General features: G+C 48.2%; 1 protein-coding gene across 1 annotated transcript in view; it reads left to right on the forward strand.

The window, feature by feature from the left end:
• pcnx1 (pecanex 1) overlaps positions 1–18969 on the forward strand; it is an 89772-nt gene that overhangs the window by 24192 nt on the left and 46611 nt on the right. The window contains exons 3-6 of the mRNA XM_063184616.1: positions 3596–3701; positions 8610–8646; positions 13596–14476; positions 14908–16492. Of these exons, the coding sequence (XP_063040686.1) occupies positions 3596–3701; positions 8610–8646; positions 13596–14476; positions 14908–16492 (2609 nt within the window). The remainder of the gene's footprint in view (positions 1–3595; positions 3702–8609; positions 8647–13595; positions 14477–14907; positions 16493–18969) is intronic.

The raw sequence follows: 18969 nt of genomic DNA on the forward strand, positions 1-18969 counted from the left end.
TATATCCTCACACATTATAGCTCTCTAAAGACTCTTCTGGCCTGGAAAGCCTTGTGGCTGCTGTAGATACTTGGCAGTGTTTGCTCAAGCCAGACGCCCTCTGCCCTCAGCCCCACAGTATGTGTCTTGTGGCCGGCTCTATTGAGAGAGCTGACTACACACACACACACACACACACACACACACACACACTCACACACACACACACACACACACACACACACACACACACACACACACACACACACACACGCCAGCACTACTCTCTGCCTCGCTGAACAGTCAAGGAAGACTGAGAGATTCTTATGTCCACTGCTCACAGCACCATTCCGTATTGTACATTACATTTTGTCTACGTTCATTTCTTTACACATCTGACATTTTAGTAGTAGCACACGTTAGGGTGGTGCCACCACAGCTAATGCCACTATTGTATGGACTTTTTGTTGTTTTCAGTTGATTATCTAAGAAGCATATTGCAGTACATGAATTACCAATTGCTAATTAATTCATGGGCATTAACTCTGGTCGTAACATTTACAGTAGAGTTTCATATTTGATGATTTATCATAAATGATAAATGATACTCCCTTCTACTCTACTCTACTCTAGTGGTTCCCAACCTGTGGGTCGGGGCCCAACTTGTGGGTCACCAAAGATCCACAGAGGGTCGTGAAGCCCTCTTGATTTTAAGGGGTTTAATTTTAATACCTTAGCCCATGTTGAATAAATGACAAAGCATTTAACCAAGAAACAAAATGTAAGTGATAAATTAAACTTTTATTCTATATTTGGCCGAAGACCATTTGAAATGATTGCTAATGAGTTTTTGCAGGCAACCACAGGAAACCGCGCTCGCGTGGTTGTGTCACCAACGCTTACAATGGTAAAAATATGGGTCCCTGAAGAAAAAGGTTGGGAACCACTAGAGTAGAGCCTACTCTACCACCTGATGTCTGAGCCAGAAAACCCCGCCATTGACCCATCTATGGACGTATAAAGAAAGGGGAGTGCAGAAAATGTAATGCCTTAGCAGCAGGCAGCAGCGCAACAATGGGGTCATTTCTTTGCTGTTTCACATTTTCCTGGTTCCCGTTAGCGTGGGCTGGGTAGGAATTCAAAAATTATAGCTTTTAATGTCAATCACCCAAAATGAATGATGACCCGATGGTGATTCAGATTAAAATGGGAATCCATCTCATTTTTTGCAGAGGAGAAAATAATTGTATTACACCTTGTTAGACCAGACTGGCTCATTAATATCTGTAATGAGGGGGAGGCAGAGGGGATGAGGAAGAAGATGAGAGAGAGAGAGAGAGAGAGAGAGAGAATAACAAAAGAGAGCACTGAAGAGAGGGTGAGAAGGCATAGTAATACAATGAAAGGTAGATGAAGAGTACAGGTGCAAAACCGCCAGACTAAATCACAGCTGTTCGAAAAGAACGTGCAAGGCAGCATGGGTACTCCCAGGCTAAGAACAGGCTGTATTTCTATAAATCTAGTCCAGCTTTTTGCTTGTGATTACTTGGTGAAAATGATAATTTACAGTTTCGTAATAGTTTTTAGAGGGAACTCTTCAAATGGCTGCAGATTAGTGGTGTCCTTATTAGGCATACAGTCATGGCCAAAAGTATTGGCACCCCTTCAATTCTGTTAGATAATACTCAATTTCTTCCAGAAAATGATTGCAATCACAAATTCTTTGTTATTAATATCTTCATTTGTTTTTCTTGCAATGAAAAAAACACAAAAGAGAATAAAAAAAAGTCAAAGCCTCAGTGTTTTCCTGTTAATTCAAATGAATGCAGGAAAAAAGATGAGGCCTAACACTGTCCGTACAGTCAAACATGGCAGAGGTTCCCTGATGTTTTGAGGTTGCTTTGCTGCCTCTGGCACTGGACTGCATGACCGTGTGCATGGAGTTATGAAGTCTGAAGACCATCAACAAATTTTGCAGCATAATGTAGTAGTCCACCCTCTAATCCTGTAGAAAACCTGTGGAGAGATCTCACAATAATAGTTTGGAGAAAGCACACTTCAAATCTCAAGAAGGATGGTCTAAAATTCCAGCAGAGCATTGATGTTTACCGCAAGTGGTTGTTCGCAGATATTTTGTCTAAAGGTTGTGCCATCATAGGCTGAGGGTGTCAATACTTTTGTCCGGACCATTTTTGGAGTTTTGTGTAAAATGATAATTCATTTGACTTTTCTTTCATTCTCTCTTGTCTTTTTTCATTGCAAGAAAAAGAAAAGAAGATATTAATAACAAAGCATTTGTGATTGCAATCATTATCTGGACGAAATTGAGTATTATCCGACAGATTTGAAGAGGTGCCAATACTTTTGACCAGCACTGTATGTATAGAACAGCAGCAAGGACTCCGCACACTTAAAATCCTTTTACATTTTTCAAACTTTATTCAATGGCAGACCTACGTGTTGACCCTCTGTCCCATGTAAGAAGACAATGGTCATCACTTAGTTCTGCCATGGAATAATTATATATTTTTTAAAAAGGGATCTCAGGTGTGCAATCTTCAGTCAGCCTTTGTCCTGCACGCTTACCCAGGAAGTGCACAATCTTCATCCTCAGCTGATTATAAAATAGAAGCACTCATATCTGGACACCACCGTCTAGACAGCTGCCAATTCGGAAGGCCCCATCTCTCCCTTCCAACTCTGGGCTATCCTATGGCTTTGAGGGGAAAGAGCAAAGTGCTGGCGGCACTTGTGTGGCCTTATTGTTTGAGTGCTTGTGCACATCTAACCTGATATTTTCCAGTTATTGCAAGGAAGTGAGAGTAAGGATGTGTAAGAAGTAAGGATGTGATTGCGACCCAAAAGCCCTATGGTTAAGAATCCCTGCATAGAGAGTGCCAAGGGCTATTATTTGCAGTTAATAATTCATTCTTTCTTCAAAAAAATGTTTTGACCAAAATAGGTGAAATTGGATAATTTTCCACGGGACACCTGGCGATCTTTCACGGCACACCAGTGTGCCGCGGCACAGTGGTTGAAAAACCAATATAGTTAGCAAAGACTCTCTGTCATAGTAGTGTTGTTAGTACTAGTAGAGCGCTTCAGTGGTGGAACGCTGCTTATTATGACACTACCGGGGGCAAGATGGCTCAATGAATCAAGACGCCATACCATTACAGCGGACACCTAGGTTCAATTCTGGCCCGAGGTCCTGATCTTTTCCCTCTCTCTCCCACTCGTTTCCTGTCACAGCCTCAAACTGTCCTCTCAAATAAAGGCATAAAAGCCCAAACATGGCTTAAATAAAGGACACCACCCGTCTGTGGTCGATCTGTTGTGTTATGAAGGATGTATAATTTGTGCCAATAGGAACAGGAATCCACTTGGTACTCATTGCTGTGAGTTGGCTGAGTACAGTAGTCATGTTTGGTCCAGGGAGAACGGTGAATGTGGCGTGCTGACATCATTGTTCTGTTGGGGCTGACGGGAACTTGCCTACCCTTTGTGTTAATATGCTGTTGCTGTGGTAACAAAGGGAACTGTGCGTCTTGTTAACCGTGGTGTGTGTGTGTGTGTGTGTGTGTGTGTGTGTGTGTGTGTGTGTGTGTCCTCACAGTGACCCTGGAGGGGGTATTGAGATGGCAGACTTTGTTCGAGAAGAGACGCCGCCGGTGGACTGCAGTTCCAGGAACTCGTATGCAGGGGCGGATTCAAACCACCAGGTACTGTAGACATAATAGACTTAGACTTCATCCACCCCAAAGGAAATTAAGGAGGGAAATGATGTGTATTTTAATGTAATTATATGTATCCTTTCTTTGTTCGGCCCATTCTGAGGTCCTGGCCATGGGAACATCATTTTAAAAGACGCCTTACAACACATTGCTAACCTTTGGGATGATATTTAGAAAAACAAAAGCGTCTTTGAGTACTGGCAAGTTAAAGGGACACTGTGCAGGAAATGGTCAAAAAGGGTACTGCAAGTATGCTGCTCATTGAAACTGGGCTGCCAATTGCCAAATTTGATCTTTACATGAGAGTTATCACATTTAACACAGTTAACAAATATTTTCTAGTATGGTCCAAGTAGAGTAATTTTTTCAGCTAAAAAAGCCATTTTTGGAAATTCAAAATGGCGGACCATGGAGAAGATCCCCCTTTTCATGTATGAAAAGTGCAATTTTCCCAGTCATAATGAATACTTAGAATTTGATGGTGGTGGCAAGTATTCATGAAAAAGGTAACATTAGTGAATGGGCAGTATGAATTCTGGAAATAAACAACAAAACATCTCACACAGTGTCCCAAGGATAAAGTGAGCAATACAACAGCATGTTGAAATTGGCTGGAGTTCACTAAGAAGTTCTAACAAAGCACCTGGGGAAGTTCTTTTTGTGGTCCAAGGTCGAAACATATTGGCACTTTTTATCGATTAAAAACTTCAAATAAAGTCAGCACACCAAGCTCCCATTTCTCCTAATTTGATATAGGGAGGTTTCAGGTAGCATGCCCTTCATCAGACATTACAAACATAAAAAACGCTGTTTAAATGCCCATGATCCCATAGGTGGTTCAACCACAACCCAGGTGATCGCCATTGATGTCAATCACTTGGGACAAGTGACATGTGCAACTTAAAGTGATACTGTCCCATTTTTGGAAATACGCTTATTTTACACCTCCCCTTGAGTTAAATAATAGGGTTTTGCCGTTCTCCTGTACTTTCAACCGTTCTCTGGGTATGGCAGTGCAAATTTTACCTCCATGCTAGCAGTTAACATTGAGTCCTATGAGACCAGCTCGCGGCTAACTGGTCTCATAGGACTCAATGTTAACTGTTAGCTTGGAGGTGAAATGTGCACTGCCATAACTAGAAAACGGTTGGAAGTACAGGAGAACGGTAAAAGCCTATTATTTAACTCAAGGGGAGGTGTAAAATAAGCTTATTTCCAAAAATGGGACAGTATCACTTTAAACCCACCAAATGGGAAAACTTTTCAGAGGAAGTACAAGGAAGCATGGCCAGTTTTGGCCACATGTACACCAGATAAGAGCTACAGATATAATCTAGTCACTTTTTCACAGTTGTTATTGATCGCAAATTATTTGGCTTATGTTATTGAAGCTTTTCCAAATTATTTTTCAAGACTGCCTTGGAAATGTAATCTACTCACTTTCAATGTTCTACCAAAGAGCACCTCCACAAAGATATTCTTTGTATGTAAAGCCAAAGCTCTCCAAACCCTCTCCTGTAGCTTCTCTGGCCCGCGTGTGTCATTATGACCCTAATATTAACCTACATAATGGGTCCCGACGGATGCCAAACACGCGCCTGTAGCCCTGCCATGGCAACCTGGTCTCTCTCCCTCTTACTTCCTGTTAATGTAGCCAGTGGTTCCCAAACTGGGGGTCGCATAGGTTCTGAAGGGGGTCGCTGACAAAAGGGACATTGCATAAAAATGGGAAATCCACAGGTTCCCAGATAACATGATTCCATAATTTGCTTAGTAACAGTATTCACTTGTATGGTTAATGGATGTATTTGTCGTCTGGTGGATTTCTACCAATATTAGCGGACAAACTGTTGATGGAAAATCTAGCGATATTAATGGACTAATATTGCCAGAAATACATTGCTAGGCTAAGACGGTGGTGGGTGGGGGAGTCGGCAAAGTGTTGGTGGGGTCCCCGCTGAAAAGGTTTGAGAACCACTGGTGTAGCCGATGACGTTGCAGCTTTGGCACAGCAGACAGGACAGAGACACAGGTGTTAATCAGGATCTACGTGCTGTATGACACTGGTATCTTGTCAGGAGGATGCAGCCATGTGGCAACATCAGTCAACTACAAATTGTCTTCATGACGGAGCACATCAGCCACAGCAGCATCGATTTCTAGCCAGTTAATTTGAGCGTGTAGATAGGTAGAAAATGTAGAGATGCACTCTGCACAAGTTTTGGAAAGTTTTGCTCAATCGCAAATGTGGCTACTGTCCCTCTGTTGAGGTGATAAGCTGGAGGGACACAGAAAAAAAATAGGGAGGAGATTTTAAGTTTGTTGGGAGTGGATGGTGGTTTTATACAGTGCTTACTGTTACTGTAACACTTGCACTTAGTACGATTACAACAACTCAAACAAATTGACTTGTACGACTCCTGTACGACTTACAGTGTTTACATGCCTTTTTTTCAACTGTGGTATTAAGCGGACTAAGGCATTAATTCATATTTCGTGATTCATAATTCGAAGTGCTGACTGTGGACTGAGAACAGACCCCTTCTAGCCTTTTCACATACAAACAATTTCATGCATGTTAGCCAACAAATGAATGTTAACACACAGGCGCGTACACACACACACAGCACACACACACACACCGAGATCGTGACTGCTGCTCTCCTGCTCCACTCAGCCCTCTCCTCCTCTCCTCTGCTCTCCATGGGAGATGTTCATAGTATGCCGGCCGCCTCTCCGGGGTGTCGTGTTCTAGGTCACTGTGCAGTGCGCACAAACCAACTCTCTGCTCACTCACTCACTGACACTCTCTGCCTCTCTTGCTCTCTTGCTCTCTCGCTCTCTCGCTCTCTCTCTCTCTCTCTCTCGATCTCTCTCTCACACTCTCTCACTCACACTCACACACACACACACACACACACACACACACACACACACACACACACACATACACACACACACACACACTTCCTGCCTACCTACAGTACAGTAATCCATTAGGCTGCAGTTTTCAGTTTGCTGTGGAACTCTGTCTCCCAGGCTCCCAGCTCCCACCTGACCTGAGTGACAGAGGGAAGGAAGGCATTAGTAGTTTGGCTGACACTAAAACTGTAGGCCAGTCTCACTGCTAGTGACCTGCAGAAAACAAACGAGTGTGTGTGTGTGTGCTCGTCAAGTCAAGTGTACTTCATTGTCCAAAAACTATGTAACAGGGTTGGCGCAGAAGTTTGAAATTGCGTTTGACAAGTCTCCAATGTGCATTTAAAACTAAACATTTAGTTAGATATTGACAATATTTACATCCGCGCACACACACACACACACACACACAGTAGAGGTGCACCGAAAATTCGACAACCGAAAATATTCGGCCGGAAACGCAAAAAAAGACACTTTTGGTTTTCGGCCGAAAGCCAATTGAGTGGCTGAATCGGAGGCCGAATAAAAATGAATTTAAAATGGGCATTAATGAAACTATTTTCAGTTCTACTCCAACATTTTAAATAAACATAAAAAAACATATCTTAACATTTATTGTAAGCCGTAGATTTAAGCAATATTTAAAAATAGTGAAAAACTTAACTTTTGATATTTTTTAACTGAACTGTAATATTCGGTTTCGGTATTTGGCCACAAATGAGTGAGTAATTAGTAAAAGTGAGTAAATATTATTCGATTTTGGTTTTGCCCACAAATTTTCATTTCGGTGCATTTCTAACACACACACACACACACACACACACACACACACACACACACACACACACACACACACACACACACACACACACACAGTGACCTGCAGAAAGCATAGAACTGTGTGAGTGTGCGTGTGCATCCGTCCGTGCGAGTGAATGCGCGCAGGACACGTGCCAACTGCCCAAGATGTGCCAGTAGCTTGTGGGTGTTTGAAAATTGAACAACCGCTTCCCAGTTTGTGTTAATTGGCAGCATTTGTCCTGCCGTGTGTGTGTGTGTCTGTTTGCCTCGTGTGCTGGCGCAGACCTACAATGCCCCCTCTGTCCAAGTGTGCGTATGTGTGTGCGTGTGTGCGTGCGTGCGTGTGTGAATGAGTGTTTGTGTGAATGAGTGTGTGTGCGAATGAGTGTGTGTGCGTGTGTGTGCAAATGAGCGTGTGTTGGTGGTGAGTAAAATGAACAACGGCTCTAACTGTACTGTTAAAGGGCCAGTGCTGTGAGTGTGTGAGAGAGAGATGCGATTTGTATGTTACTCAGATTACTGTGTCTGTGTGACCAAGAGAAAGTGTGTGTCTGTGTGTGTGTATGGTGTGTGTTTGCGTGCTTGGCAAACAAGGTCATGTGGACACGCACACGCACGCAGAGTGAGTGCTGTCTGTGATCTGAACAAGCTGTGCGTGTGTTTTGGCTGGTGCTGTCAGTGTGGCTTTTGTAGCAGTCAGGGATGAGTCAGTGGAGTGGGGAGTGCGCACACACACACACACACACACACACACACACACACACACACACACACACTACACATACTACTATTCTCACATTTAGTCTCACTCACTGGTACAGTAACTCAAACTGGCATAGACATCAACACGTACACAAACCACTTCATTACATTCATGTCAGCTTGTCACCCAATAACCCACCCCTCTCTCTCTCTCTCTCTCTCTCTCTCTCTCTCTCTCTCTCTCTCTCTCTCTCTCTCTCTCTCTCTCTCTCTCTCTCATGTACACACACGGAGAGCACGGTCTCTCCTTCATTTGTCCCTGTGGGGGCCATTGACTCTGTCAGGGGTAGGTGTGTGGGCTCTGCTAATTCGTGTGATATTTTTATCCTACGAGTAAATCTACTGTTGTTTTTCTCTCCCCCTTCCGCTCCCCACGCCCCCTCCTCTGTTTCCATGATGATCGCTGTGATCCAGATTGTGATACCCCACGGGGGACCCACCACAGCCAAAGGTGAGAGCTTTGTTGTCTACAACACACATTCACACGCATGCATACTGTACACACACACACACACACATACTGTACACACACTTTCCCAGGCAAAATCAACTTGCCAGCTTCTCCTGCTGTTGTGTTTCAAGCACTTTTGACATCCTACTCTTGATTACTGTATGCATTACGGATGGAAATATGTTCTGTTTCCATTAGCATTAAATGGCCATAGTTGTTTTATTGGCAATAAACTAAACAAACACCTTATTTTTTATCATTTAGGATATGTACACACATACACACACACCATCATCATCAATCACATACAGTACCATTGCTGTTTTTCTTGCAGTGTTATCATTCACCCTGTGCAGTAATTAAACATTGTCCAGTCAGTTTTTGGAGAAAAGGTGAACTGCTGATTCCCCCAACCCAAGCGTGTGTGTACACAATCACCACCGGGTGTGCCGCATGGAAACATGACTCGGCACAAAAGACTCCCTGCCTCCCTCCCCACTCGCCATAGGACTTTTTATGCTTTGTCGAGAAACTCCCGCTCTGTTACTTTACATTCACGAGAGGGAGGGAGAGAAGGAGTGGGGGGGATAATGAGGTGACGCAGCACTTCTTTGACCTCCACCAGATCTCTCTCTGTGTGGCAGTTTGCTCTGACAAGGCTGTGAATCAGAGGAGTGGGGTGGTATGGGGTGAGGGGGTAGGATGCCTCAAACTGCCTGAAGCAGCATCGCCGCAGTAGCGTTTAATAGATTTATCACGTTCATTATGTCTGTTTAACTGTTTTTCTTTACTTTTAACTCGCTGCCTGTCATTCTCGGCTAGTACTCCCTGGAACAACAGCCATTGTGGCTCAATGGGACCTTTCCTGGTTAATCAAGGGTTAGATAATAAAGAAAAAAATCATACAAGTCTTAAGGTTTTCTTTTATTTCAGACATGTAAATATTTAACTTATCCTTTACCTGACCAGCTTAGGCGGTGTAACTTCTGTCTTCATCTGAGGTTCTCCATTTGATGAAGACTAAAGTTACACCATTGAAACGTCAGGTAAAGTTAAAGGATAAAACTTTAACATGTCTGAAAAGAAAGAAAAGACGGCATCAAGACGGCAGCAGTGTGTTGGAAGGATCTGATTCCTGCATTTGCTGTATTGGTGCAATAAAATAAGAATGTTGGGATTTGACTGCGTTAATGTGTTGCCCGCGTGCGTGCGCGCGTACGTGCTGCGTGCATGTGGGTGCGAGCGTCCTTGTTTTTGTTTGTGTGTGTGTGTGCGTGCGTTTGAATGGGTGCCTGCATAAGTGTTTGCCTGCGTGTATATCTGTGCCTGCATGTTTGTGTGTTTAGGGGATGGGCCTTCCCTGCAGGGCAGCAGAGCAGCACTGGCTGTTTGGGGTAGACTAGACTTTATTGCTGGAAAGACACACAACTTAATGAGAATCAGGTATGCATGGGCAGGAAGGGCACTGCTGCTCCTGTCTACTCTACTCTGAGAGAGACTCTTGTAGAAAAACCCATTCAAGCTGAACAAGTTCTCACAGTCAAGGTCTGTTACTATAGTTTTTTGTGCATGTGTGTATGCGTTTGGTGTGTACGAGGTTGCTCGGCAAATGACCTCGGGCTGGAATCAAACTCGGGTCACCGGTGTAGCAGTCGAGTGCCCAGCCAATTGAGCCACGGCTGGGCTGGATCTCTGTTTTATTGCATAATTTGCGTCGTGGTCCTGAGTTTCAGCATCTGGTCTTGTTTATCTGAAGGAAGCAGTGTTGTCGTTAGGATTTCATGCGTGTGTTCAGCACACGATGCAATCTCATTTTTTCTTTATTAGGCTACATTCTCAGTTTGTATAAGGAAAGCCTGTCAACATAATGTGAGTGTTATTCTCGAAGTTCTTGATGTATTATTTTTGAATTAGACCTACACTAACTAAATGAACTTATTTTTTTTACCACCAGTCAAAATGGCTCGTAGATGTTGATCTTATTATCCAAACACACCCTCACTAATGAGTAAAAGTGGCTAGTAAATTTTCTTTTCTACCTGCCAAACTGAATTTTGCATTTGGCTGGTGTGTTAATCTAGAGCCCTGAAACAGCATGATTACAGTTTTTTGAAACTAGAGGAGAAACGTGTGGGAAGGCTGATGATGGGAAGCAGAGATGAATAAGTCATGATCTTCAGACCTCCCTGCAGTTCCTTAGTCATCACCTTTCTTCTCTCTCATCTCACCTCACCTCACCGCATCCCTCTCTCTCTTGCTCTCTCTTTCTCTCCCTCTCTCTCTTGCTCTATCTCTCTCTCTCTCTCTCTCTCTCTCTCTCTCTCTCTCTCTCTCTCTCTCTCTCTCTCTCTCTCTCTCTCTCTCTCTCTCTCTCTCTCTCTCTCTCTCTCATATTTGACCCTTTCTGTCTTTTTTAGGGCTGCCCTTGCCACAAAATGGTGATCTATTGCCAGGCTTTCTTTGTAATTGTTTTTAAGAGTTTGTGCTTATCTGGCCTCTAAGAGAATGAGGGAGCATACATTTTGAATAGAAATCTCCCTCTCACTGGTGGTATTCTCTGTCTCATCTCGCCCCACCCTTAACGTATCTTCTCCGCAGTAGCTTAAGGCAAGACTGCAGATGACATCACACTGAGTCTGGCTCTCAAAGCTACTGCCAGGAACAAGACACACAGACACACAGACACACAGACACACAGACACACAGACACACAGACACACAGACACACAGACACACAGACACACAGACACACACAGACACACACAGACACACACAGACACACACAGACACACATATGCACACACAGACACACACAGACACACATATGCAGACACACATATGCAGACACACAGACCCACACACACAGACCCACACACACAGACCCACACACACAGACCCACACACACAGACACACACACACAGACACACACACACACCCACACACACAGACACAGACCCACACACACAGACACACACGCAGACACACACGCAGACACACAGACCCACACACACAGACACACACACACACCCACACACACAGACACAGACCCACACACACAGACACAGACCCACACACACAGACACAGACCCACACACACAGACACAGACCCACACACACAGACACAGACCCACACACACAGACACAGACCCACACACACAGACACAGACCCACGCACACAGACACAGACGCACACAGACACAGACGCACACAGACAGACGCACACAGACAGACGCACACAGACAGACAGACACACACAGACAGACAGACAGACACACACAGACAGACAGACACACACAGACAGACAGACAGACAGACACACACAGACAGACAGACACACACAGACAGACAGACACACACAGACACACACAGACAGACAGACACACACAGACACACACAGACACACACAGACACACACAGACACACACAGACACACACAGACACACACAGACAGACAGACACACACAGACAGACAGACACAGACAGACACACACAGACACAGACAGACACACACAGACACAGACAGACACACACAGACACACACAGACACAGACAGACACACACAGACACACACAGACACACACAGACACACACAGACACACACAGACACACATATGCACACACACATATGCACACACACAGACACACACACACAGACACACACACACAGACACACAGACACACACACATAGACACACACACATAGACACACACACACAGACACACACACACAGACACACACACACAGACACACACACACACAGACACAGACCCACGCACACAGACACAGACCCACGCACACAGACACAGACCCACGCACACAGACACAGACCCACGCACACAGACACAGACCCACGCACACAGACCCACGCACACAGACCCACGCACACAGACCCACGCACACAGACCCACGCACACACACAGACGCACACAGACAGACGCACACAGACAGACGCACACAGACAGACGCACACAGACAGACGCACACAGACAGACGCACACAGACAGACGCACACAGACAGACGCACACAGACAGACGCACACAGACAGACGCACACAGACAGACGCACACAGACAGACGCACACAGACACACACAGACACACACAGACACACGCTCATCTTCTCACTGACTGGACAGGCTGCGTGTCCTTCAGAATCCCTGATTGAGGTGTTCTATTGCCTCATTTCCTTTTCGGCCATCATGATGCCGCTTGATGTACTTTTCTATGATGACCTGTCCTGTCAGACCAATACACAGTGACTCATCCATGAGTGTGCCTGTCTGCTCAATTTCTTGTCACGTTAAAAATTGAAAGCAAAACTGCACGACTAATGTGGAGCAAAGAACGAATCCTAATGTTGTTTCCCATGAAGTGAAATGACGCTGGCTGATGCATCAGGGTAGTGTTGCATAGTCAATTTCCACAGGTCCTGTAACTCCTCTCTCTTTCTCTCTCTTTAGCTGTCTTTCTCTTTCTTTCTCTTTCTCTATCTCTCTTTCTCTCTTTCTCTTTCTGAGGATGGGGAGCTAAGTATGAAAATATGGCGTGGGGGAGCTTTTAGGTTGAGTGTGGCTTGTATCTATGAGATCATTGTACTCTGGTAATCTATTATTGGTATATGGTGTTTTTGTGTGTGTGTGTGTGTGTGTGTGTGTGTGTGTGTGTGTGTGTGTGTGTGTGTGTCTCTCTCTCTCTGTCTCTGTCTCTCTCATTTTATTCAGGTAATGTATGATTGGTGCTAAGGGTGCTAAATAAAGACATTTAAATATCTCTCTCTCTTTGTGTCTCTCCCACTCTCTCTCTCCCTCCCCCTTCCCTATCTCCATCTCTCTCCCCCTCTTCCTCCCCCTTCCCTATCTCCATCTCTCTCTCCATCTCCATCTCTCTCTCCATCTCCATCTCCATCTCCCTCCCCATCTCCATCTCCCTCCCCATCTCCGTCTCCCAGACCTGATGTCGGACCCAAAGATGTACTGCCTGGTGTCCAACGGCTCCTTCTCCTCCATGCAGCCCTCCACCTCGCTGTGCCCGGCCGACCTGGCGCGCGACGTCTCCTCGGACCCCTCCACGGCCACCTCGCGCCACCCCTTCTCCCAGTCGCTCTCCTCCTGCGAGACCGAGCTTCCCCCCTCTCACCTCCACCACCACCACCACCACCAACATCACCAGCACCACCACAGCCACCACCACAGCCACCACCACCACCACCACCCGCCCTCCATCTCCTCCCAGTCCTTCCGCAAGGACTCGCGGCCGCGCGGCCTGCCCCGCACCTCCAGCTCCGCCGGCTCTGCATTCCTATCGCAGGACTCTGGCTCTTCCTCCTCCTCCATGATGGTGGGGGTGGGGGTGGGCGTGGGGGTGGACCCGTTCGGGCTCTACCCGGCGCCCATGCGAGGCGGGGGGCTGGACCCTGTGCGGGAGCTGGAGGGCGGGGTGCGGGTGGGGGTGGCCCGCGTGGCGGCTGTGTCGGCGGCGTCGGGGGCAACGGGGGAGGGAGGTCAAGATGGGACTGTCGCCGCGGCGTCAGCGGTGGCGTCCACGTCGGGCGTCTTGGACTGCTGTAGGCATCAGCAGGAGCATCTCCACCACCAGCAGCTGCAGCAGCGTCGTTGGCTGCAACGCTCCGTGTCCCGCGAGGCTGCCGAGGGGCTGCCCTCCACCTCGTCCTCTGGCGCCAACGTGGGCGGCAGTCTGTACAGGGTGGACGCCGGGGGGTGCGGCTGCGCCTGCTCCTCGACGGGCAGCAAGCGCAGCGCCGACAGCCTGCGTAGCCTGAGCACGCGCAGCAGCGGCAGCACCGAGAGCTACTGCAGCGGCACCGGCACGGTAGGGGCGCGCAAAAACATCGTCATCACAATGCATCGCGATACTTATTTTCACGATATACCTGTACTGCATTCATTCATGACAAGGTATCGTCGCAATACTTATTGTCACAATACTGCGCCGATTCATGACAATAATGTATAATAATAAAATTCTAAATGGTACTGGTTCATTTTGTTCAGTAGAAGAGTAGGTAATATTTCAGTAGTGATGGAAGCCCTCTCTCTGATGCTAAAATGCTTAAATAAAATGAATTGCCTTATGAATGCTACACAGCAACTGACAAATAAGCTGTATCTTTACACATTTACTGAAGCAAATATCGCAATACATCTCAATAGTACATGAATGTCAATGCATCGTGATAGAATGGCATTGTGGCATGTGTATCGTGATGCTTCGTGAACCCCTTTTTCAATCCCCACCCCTAGGGCACGGAGCGCGACAGCAACAGCAACAGCACGGTCAGCAGCTTCCACAGCGAGCGCACCAGCTCCACCCACGTGGAGAGCCTGCTGTCCCTGGCGGCGGTGGCAGCAGCGGCGGGTGGAGCCGACGGAGGAGGAGGAGGAAGTGAGGGGAGGCAACGAGGAGGTGACGGCACGCACGGACTCTCGCACACAAACACGACAACTACAACCACGCCACACACCAGCAGTCTCGGTAGCCTGGGCAGTGCCGCCAGCTCCAGCTCGAGGAATATCGCCGGCCTTCAGGCGTCGACGTCCGGGGAGGCCAACAAGAACCCGCATGCCAACCAGCTGGTGCACGGCAGAGCGCCCGCCACGACGGCGGACCTCAGCAGTGCCACCTCCGCAGACCCCCTAGATGCCACCACCACCACCACCCCCACCCCCACGTCCCTCACTGCGGCCCAGGCTCAGGATGACACGGATTCTGGGCTGTGTGAGCCTGGCACCCCGCTGGTGGGGGCCGGGGTGGGCACAAGGACTAGTGCGGACGGCTCATCGTCCGTTGCCAAGGATGTGCCACCTGCCGTCGACCGTGACCCTGGCCTTGACCCGGATAAGGAGTCGGGGAATCAGGGGCAGCCTAAGTCTGGTAGTGGTCCGGTGGCGGAGCAGGTGCCATGTGGTCAGCAGGGGGCAGTCACCTCCACCTCTGCCAGCCGCAGCCACAGCAGCGGGGGAGGGGCAGAGGCAGGAGGCGGGGTGCCCAGCAGCGGGCGCTCCAGACGCCATGGCGCCGGTAAGAAGCGTGCCAGTAGCTTTGACGCCAGTCGCCACCGAGACTACGCCAACCTACGTGGCGGCAATGGGGGCCTTGCCAAGCCTCGCAGCGCCGTCTTCAGCAGTGGTGCGTCGGGTGGTGATAACGGTGGTTGTGGGGGTGTCGGGAGAGGCGGGGCGGCAGTAGGAGGAGGAGGAGGAGGAGGCGGCGAGGAGGACTCGAGCGACCAGAGCGAGCTGAGCTGCGGCTCCAGCTTGCACTCGTCCCACCAGCTCAGCACAGACTCCTCCTCCACCACCTCCTCGCACACCTCCCGCTCGGCCCGCGCCTCCCCAGAAGGACGCTACGGCGCCCTGAAGGCCCGGCACGCCAAGCACGACTCAGAGAGCCCTGCCGGCGGCCACCGCAGGGAGAGGGAGCGCCAACGGGAGCGGGGCAGCAGCAGCGGCGGCGGCGGTGGCAAGCGGCGCGCCTCCCGACGGACACCCAGCGCGGGCAGCGCCAAGACGCACGCCCGCGTCCTCAGCCTGGACAGCGGCACGGCCGCCGCCTGCCTTAACGAGCTCCACGAACTCCACGAGCTGGGCGAACCGCATCGCCTGGGGGCCCCCAACGCCAACGCCGGCCCCGGGGGTGCGGGAGCAGCAGGGGGGCCCCGGCCCCTGACCACCTCCAAGTCGGACCTGGAGGCCAAGGAGGGCGAGGTGCTGGACGCCGCCTGCCTGATGGGCCGCGCCTCGCAACTGGAGTCGGTCACACGCTCCCGCAACAGCCTGCCGCCGCACGCGCTCATGGGGGTGGAGGGCCTGGAGGCAGCCATCAGGGGTGAGTGATTTACACACGCGTGCTAGACACACACACACACACACACACATACAGTTACACACACACGTGTACAAGTATACTCATGGGGAGCCTGGAGGCAGCCATCAGGGGTGAGGGATTTACACACACCCACACACAGAGATGTACACATGCAGGTACGCTCATGGAGGTGGAGGGCCTGGAGGCTGCCATCAGGGGTGAGTTGTTTACACCATGTGCTAAACACACACACAAACACACCCCCACATGTGCACATACACCCACAGATGTACCCTGCACACACGTACAGGTACACACGTACAGGTACACTCATACAGGTACACTCATGGAGTCCAGGGCCTGTACTAGGACACCATTTTTAATACCACGTGCTAGACACACAACGCATACAGGTACACACATACTCACACATACACATGCAAACTGAATGAGCGGACCAATACTTCTCTTCACCATGTTCTACTACAGCAAGAGACAAGTAGAATATTGCAACGTATCCAAAAACTGTGTCTTTTAAACAGCGTCTCCGCTGCATTTCCCCCCATGGCGGAATATTGACATTCACACAAAAATGCCTGCATGTCCTACTTAGTGAATTCTTCATATATGCACAGCAAATCAGTTACACTGTTGAAGCAATGCCAAAAGGGTGTTTGTGTTCAATCACCTTTCAGGTTGAGAAAGCGGATCTTTACAGAGAGAATCCCTGCTCCTTATTTCCTAAGAATTTAGAAGCGTTTCTTTTATCCCTTTAAAAGCTGATGAACTGCTGAACCGATTTTGGAAAATGATTTTCCCTTTTTCTCTACTGGAGGCTGACTGTCCTGTATTTGCCATAGGTGGGCTCGTCATATTCCTGTGTGCAGGAGTGAAAGTTGCTTTTCACTGTGCTTTTTTCTGTCCATTTATTATTCAGAGAGCTGTAATATATTAAAGTGTGTGTGTGCCTGGTGGTGATGGTGTGGTGCAATAAATGAACTTCTCCGCTGCACTGATCATAATAATGAGAGTGTAGTCTGTGTCTCCTGAAGGGATGGTTTGTCCTCGTTCCGTGAACTGGTTCAACCACAGAATGATTCTTTGTAGCCCCTAGTATCATTCAAGACCGCATCCTCCACTATTAGCCTTTGATGGGATGGCCTCTACACTTAGTTAAAATGCATCTAGCTTTTATCAAATGTATTTTTACCACTTGCTGTATCTACAAAGCTTAAGTGGTTCACTGGGACAGCTCAGGCATTGTTGTATATTCCTTTACTACTCTACACTCAAATAGTGTATTTATTCAATGACTCTGTTGTTCTATTGGGCTGTGGCCTGGCACAACTATGCACCATCAACTCTGCTCCAAAACCTTTGAGCTGTTTATATTTTCTGGAGTTCTGGTCCCTTCTGTGTCTATTTTGGTAGTGTACTTGACATGAGTCATTTAGAAAACACCTCCATCTCGGCGGTCCAACTTGGATTGCACATACTCTCACACTGGGAACCGGGAATCCGACCAGTGAATGGCACGCTCGAGAAAGCAGCCAAGTTTCAAATGCACCCCCACCCCATTCCACCTCCATTCTTGACAGGTATGTTTACCATGGCGAAGGCTTTGGTGCCTAGCTGCTCTCGGCAGAGGAAGGCCGTGCCTGTCTGGAAACAGATGCCCCTCCAGCCAGCGTCTGCCTCTGCTTTGCTCAATATCAACATGCACACATATGCACGCGCACACACACAGACAAACACACAGCACACACATACAATGTAATAGGGTCCCGATTCTGGACTCCCCCTTCTTCCTGTGGCCTGGACCACTTACTCCTTTGTCCTCTTCTATGGATTCTCTGCACACACACACCACGCCACACCACACACCACACCACACCACGCCATGCCTGGTGTATCCAGCACCAAGCAGGACTCTGTGACCTCACCTCCTTGGCATGATTCAATAAGGAAACACTAATGGTCTGACGTATGACTTCTCCTCCTCCTCCTCCTCCTCCTGGTGCAGTAATGTGCTTTTGGTCGGCCCTTGGCTAGGGCCTTGGGTTCACTGGACTGTTAACCAAACGCTGAGCGTTCCTCTCTGCAGGCTTCCCAGCTCAGCTCCATGTGGTGCATGTTTGTTAATAGATGGCTGGTGAGCGAGCGAGCGTTTCCACGGTCTATGCTCCTGGCTGGCCCTTGGCGCCTGCCCGCCCAGCATTTAAACCAAATGCCAGCCAAGCAGGGCCGGATTAAGATGGCCTGGGGCTCGTAGGCTACAGGTTGCTGTGGGCCCCCCCGGCAAGGCAAATTCTGGGAAAAATGCATATAGGCAGTGTTAGGAGTTAAGAATTAAGGATAACATGTCTGCCAATTGTACTCAAGACAACAGCTTACTTTTTTCAATATTGCATCTTATCACACAATTCTGTAATTTGATCATTTCACGTGAAATCAGACACTTTGGGACCCGACCGTCACAGATTTCAATCATACTTGCT

This window comes from Engraulis encrasicolus, chromosome 19 (assembly GCF_034702125.1).
Source record: "Engraulis encrasicolus isolate BLACKSEA-1 chromosome 19, IST_EnEncr_1.0, whole genome shotgun sequence".
In the NCBI taxonomy this organism is placed as follows: Eukaryota; Metazoa; Chordata; class Actinopteri; order Clupeiformes; family Engraulidae; genus Engraulis; species Engraulis encrasicolus.